The sequence below is a fragment of the Zootoca vivipara genome, chromosome 11 (genome assembly GCF_965207765.1).
Source record: "Zootoca vivipara chromosome 11, rZooViv2.hap1.1, whole genome shotgun sequence".
Taxonomy (NCBI): Eukaryota; Metazoa; Chordata; class Lepidosauria; order Squamata; family Lacertidae; genus Zootoca; species Zootoca vivipara.
This window is the reverse complement of record NC_142594.1, coordinates 20041169-20047168: the sequence shown is the minus strand read 5'-3', so window position 1 is coordinate 20047168 and position 6000 is coordinate 20041169. Positions and strand designations below refer to the sequence as shown.

At 36.3% G+C, this 6000-nt stretch overlaps 1 protein-coding gene across 19 annotated transcripts in view; it reads right to left on the bottom strand.

Annotated features, from left to right (window-relative positions):
* Positions 1 to 1718: 1718 nt before the first annotated feature.
* Positions 1719 to 6000, bottom strand: part of SATB1 (SATB homeobox 1) — a 116705-nt gene continuing 112423 nt past the window's right edge. For 12 of the 19 annotated variants that reach the window (XM_035128727.3, XM_088654339.1, XM_035128721.3 and 9 more), the window contains one exon: positions 1719 to 3447. In XM_035128727.3, coding sequence (XP_034984618.1) covers positions 2947 to 3447 — 501 coding nt within the window. In that variant the 3' untranslated portion in view covers positions 1719 to 2946. The remainder of the gene's footprint in view (positions 3448 to 6000) is intronic. The other 7 variants (XM_088654333.1, XM_035128722.3, XM_088654331.1 and 4 more) reach the window with 2 other exon arrangements.

Below are 6000 nucleotides of genomic sequence, written 5' to 3'. Positions count from 1 at the left end.
CACCTGAGATTGCTATTGGTATAATAGTGTTTAGTGTGAAACACTACTGCATGACCATTTCTGTACTCCAATGTCTTGAAAAACAAGCATAAGTGCTCAAGTGATGCAAATACGTTTGAAGCGGAATGAATGGATGCTAGCTTTTTGTCTTTCCATATAAGAAAGCCTTTTATGACACTTGTTTTCCCACTCGTATCTGCCTAGGTTGCTGCTAACTTCTGTTCAGGCTCTGGCCTTTGAAACAGTAGTCATACCCAAAGGAGTTTATTAAATACAGAACATCATCACTTCCAAGAACACCAGTAGTTTTTCCCAAGCAGAAAATATTGATTCACTGACAAGAGCACTTGTTTATCATTTCCCTTCAAGGGCTCTTTGAAGCTTGAGTCCACTTACTCTCCTGCCACCTGCAGACCAATGTTTTACCTTCCAGAGGCCTTCTTACTTCATGGGTTGAAAGTAAGTATTACCTGCTCTCCCATCATTGGCTAAATTAGAACTGTTAATTGGCCCTGCCTTCTTCAAACAGACACATGCAATTCAATCTAAAACATTTTAACACCCAAATGAGTTTCACTGATGCATTAAGTAGACCAAGCATTTCTTTAGCATAAATCTGGCATTAGTTTCCTGGTGGACGTACCCAGTTTCCATCAGCTGTTGACCTAGTACCAGTTGTATTTATCTTAATGTATCTGCTTTAACAACAACAATGAAACACTAAAAGGAAGCAAAACAACCTGCAGGGAACAAAAACAATTATTGGCAAGCAGAAATTGAAGAATTTTCAACTGCACATTGGGTATTGCATTGCACATCTTGAATAGTCAGACATATTTCTTTCAAAAGAAAAAAATGGCAGTGGTAACAAGATGGCAGATCAAGGCAACACTAGCAAAATATAAGTTTTCAATGGAAGTAGAATTTTTCTTGTGTTATTTGCAAAACACATGGTGAAAACGTTTTCCTAAAATACACTTTCTTGGAGAATTATTCTAGGCATAATGCCTTGTAATCATTTAAATCCTTTTAGCATGATTACTTTAAATTTCTATTTAAACATTTAATGGAACTCTCTGGCTCCTCAGTAAGCTTTTATTTTGGAGAAACATACCAATATTCTTTAGCTTTCTCTTTTGTCTCCCCTACTTCAGCTCTTACAAGCCTCAACATGTAGTCCATATGAAATCAAAACCCTATAATTATTACTTCTATATCACCAGCTTATTAATGTTCATTAAAAACAATCTTGCCTAGTAAGGGATTGTACGTCTTTCCTATTTACTTTGTGACTATTAATGGGTTTTTTAAAATAAAAAACCCCAAAGCAAAACATGTGTATACATTAGTATAAGGAACAGTGTTATCATAAATTCAAATACTGTAAAACAAAACCAGCTGCATCCATTATAAGTGCATTACTGCCAGGAACTGTAAATATGTTTTTGCCTGATAGCCTTTTGACTCAATAATATCCTGCTATCTCTGTTGGGCAGGCAACTTTTAAAACCAAGACGAGACAGGTTATGATTTTCACAGGAAAACTGGGTTTCCTTTAGAAGTATCCGTTTGTCAGATTCATAGTTTTAGGTCATTGAAAATAAGAAATAAGGAGGCAAATTGAAGAAACCTCTCTCAAGGTGATGGATAAAAGTACCAACATATGTTTTAGGATGCTACCTCTCCAACACACATATAAAAGCAGACAAACCCTGTCGTATCATACCATACAAACAATTTTAATTGTGTAGTTACAGTCAATAACCACTCCTAGTCAGAACATTTCTGCTTAAAGAAAATTGTGATACACTTATAAAAACAGCCAGCTGTAACAAAATAACTGGTGTTTTCATAGCAATAAACTCATAAAAAAGAAATACACCTTTATACAGAAAATTTATACAGCTGTAGCTTTAAAATTGATTGTAAACCAAAGGAAGACACATTGCAAACATCAATTATTTTCACATTAATTGCATAAGTTTCTAAGGTGATCTATTAGTTTTATTTACCTAAGCTTATTTGCATGATAGTAAAAATTGCATACAACAATAAGAGTGAAGCTTATAGTATGAATTGCTTGGATAACATAGAGCACTTTTTATAGGCAACTGTGTAAAGCACATTTTCTCTATTTAAAACTTTTAAGACACTTTGTTTTACTGCCCATCAAAATACATTTATAAATAGAAAAAAAATCAGTATGATAACAAGAGAAGCAATATTACATTTAACGGAAACTTCTAAAAATTAATTACAACATGATGCTGTAGGATCTACAAATAAATAATGGGGATAAAACAGTGTTTCACATTTTGTTTTCAAAAAATCATGTAACAATGAGAATAAGAATGAAAAAGATACAGTGACCTCTTATTTCTGAAAAGAAAACAAATCTGAGTTACGGCAGTGCCATATAATACAAGGCATTTGTTGGCATATGTTAACTTTAAACTGCATCCCACAGTCTATAGTTCTTTTGTAACATACAATAGAGCAAGAGTAACAAACTCTTCTTCTTCTTCTTTTTCTTCTATTATTTAAATAAATGTGAGCTTTCAAAGATCAAGTGTGGAGTGTTAACAGTAATAATTGGAAAATAAACCAAAACAAAAACAATAAATCACAAAAGTAATGCTTGTCTGAAAGCTCTAGAATAATAATAATTTAAAAAAACACAACCCACAGATATCATGCTTATTGGATACATCTTGGTGTACCCAGTGAACACAAATTAATATGAAACAATCCTCAATGCTTCATCTGTAGCTCTGAAGCAAATTGTAAAATAACTAGTGCAGTCTGCATTATCCTTTTTCAACTTTTGTGCAAGTTTTGGAAGATTCATTGGCCAAACAATGAATAGAGGTTGCTGACAGAACACAGGATGGAATTTTCATTTCATTAGTAAATAGCAGTGACACTGTTGAATAAATACGTTTTCAATCAGTCTTTCAACTCATTATTAATGTCAGTGTTCCCTTCTACAGATAACTCTTCTTCTAATTTAACTGAAAAAAGTGTGTTCGTATTTTTGTCTTGTGCAGCCTCTTCCAAATCCTTAAGCAGCTCTTCTTCCTTATATTCTGCAACATCTACCTCCAAGCCTGAGTTGTCTTTCAGCTTTCCATGGTGCTTGACATAATATCGCTGGTTCTGAAAGAATTTGATGATGGTGTATTTGGGAAGATCAAGTTGAGCTGAAAGAGTCTGGATTGCTTCTTCATCTGGATATAGGCCTACATCTTGTATAAAACTCTGAAGGATGCCCAGGGCTTCCACGGAAATCTTTGTTCGTGGGCGGGTCTTCTGACGATTTTCATCCTCAGATTCAGCTGGTGATGCTACTGTTGGCTGCCTTGGGGGTAATCTGGGGCCTGGGGGTGGTGTCTGTTGCTGTTGTTGTTGCTGCTGCTGTTGTTGTTGTTGCTGCTGCTGTTGCTGCTGCTGGTAGACAAATAAAACCACACTGACTTTTTTGTTCAATACAAGAAATAAGAAATATTCAAAGTAATTGTGTTTACCCATGCTGAGCCGGGGCAGGAATAACACTACCTGATCTCCACATGGACTGCCCCATGGGTTTCCATATTCCCCCTACATCTCATTCTTTCTCCCTCACTTTCCCATACAGATTCTCCAGCTCTTGTCTTTTAACTATGGTTAGCACTACATGTATACCCATTTTGATGCTAACTATAGCTAGCCACAGGTTTGCAAATCCAGTTTCAACTTTTGTTTCCTGCAAACCGTGGTTAATTTAAGATCAGTTCACATGTAATGCTAGCCACTTGTGGCACAAATCCTTATGGAAAAATGAGATAAAAATTGAATGTCAATAACAGTCACGGTGGGCTCAGTTCACTAATCCAGCTGGGAGTGTGTGTGTGATGAACTATATCACGGAGGAATGGCTCAAGTCCTTCCCCTTCACAGTTTCCAATTTGAACTGGACTCTATGCCTGAGTAGCTGATTGTATGAAGGTCCAGATTGTGTGATTGATTAACTCCTCTTTGAAAAGTTGGTGAGGAGTCTGCAAATTTGGCCTCTGTGCTGTGTCGTCCCTGAAAAGTTCATGCCTTTTCTCTACCATATTTCTGTACTGCCAACTAATGTGTGCAGTTGAGCAGCATTAGCTATGAAAAGAGAAGGAAGGGGAATACTTGCAGAAGAGGTAGGAAGCAGCAGCAGCTGCTGCAGGCAAGAAATCATATCAGATATCTTAAATATGGTTGCTTCCATGCATTATGTGGGTCATGGGTTACTGCTGGGTCCTTCAAATAATCATAAACTGAATTTTAATATATAAGCAGCATACTTTTGGAAATGTACATAAGATAAAAAAAATGGGGGGAAGACATATGGTATAGCCAAATGTTAACTACTCTGAGCAGTATTATCATTAAGCAGATCTTTAGAAAGGAGAAGTAAAGCCACATGGTGTACAATATTAGAATAACTGCCATCTATATTATTTGTTTCCACTGTCTCCATTTAGAAGTTGCATATGAACATCTTCACTTAAACTAATAGCAAATTCAATTCTCCCAGTTCTTATTTTTATTTAGCCAAAATAGAATCAACCAAGAAGGGGAGGGAGAAATAAGCATTTTTGGGAGAAGCCTGAATTTTGTAGAATTACAAAAAATGTAGGGAGGGGAGACAATCACGCCTCCATAAATCGCACAATGGGGACTGAGGAATGGCATGGTATGACTGGTTGCCTGGATCACTGAAGAAGAACACCCTGTAGTGTAAAGTTTTACTGGAAATCCTGCTTGTACTTACCTATCCCTCAATAGTGTTTTTGAATTATTACTTAGCTTTGGCTAATGGCAAAGTGGAAATGATCAGAATTTTTTAAAGGAGATACTATGATGAGAGCATCTAAGTTTTTAAAAAACCCAATGACTAGATTGTATTAATTCCAAAAACTCAATAAAGCCAGAATTACATGAGACAATCTTGAAATCCTAAGCATCAGATGAAACATCAGTGGAACTTAAACATGTGTAAAGAAGGCTGTGAAACCTGTGCAAATATAAAGGCAGGGACATGTTTTGTGCATGAGGATGTCATTCTATACCAACATACTTGGGTGCAATAAGATTATGTAAGCAATTTTCAGGCCTTTGAATTATTTAAATGCTGTGCCCAAGTTTCACAAGGTCACACAGATGCTGCATATGTATGTATGCATGTATGCACTCTTTTAAAAAGGTCACATATTTTCCATACATAACCACAAAAGTTGGAAATATGGCACAGCTAATATTGCATGTATGGTGGGAGTCTTATGTACATCTACAACTTTGTTGGCTACTGCTCACATGCAGCCCAACCTTAACTATGCTTACTTAGCCTAAATCCTGCTAATTTCCATAGGATTAGTAAGTTCCATTTTACTAAGAATGCTCAGGATTGAAACTATGAGCATTTGTATAAAAGGTGAAACCATGTCCAAAACTAAGGATGTATGTGGTTGCATAAGCTTTTCCTTTTATTATTATGATAAGTGTATGAAAACTGGCAATTTCCAAGCAAGTACAGTAATGTGGTTTTTTTTTAGCACAGACCTTTCTCTCCCTCGCTTTGCTAAATCAAACATTAAGTTTCTCAGCTTTCATCATTTCAAGCAGCCAATATTCCATTGTTCAGTTTGTTTTATCTTTAATAACACAGGTGTGCTTTTTTGGCTTTGTAAATAGTTCCATAGTAATAATATGAACGATTCAGTCTTGAGTGTAGGCAGGGGACAGGGGGCTATCTATTCTTGGAAAAGAAGGGGGAAAGTGAAAGGCTGACCCCCCCCAAGTCTGTCTTTAGTACAAGAGACTTGTACCACCCCCGCCCTTCAAAATTTATTACCAGGGCAGCTTATAATAAAGTTAAGCCTCGTCCATTCCCAGAGAGGCAGTATTTCCTGTTCTGTATTTGTATGGAAGGAATCTGTTAGTTCAAGTCCTGAAACCCCTCCATAACTGTCCCTGACACATTAA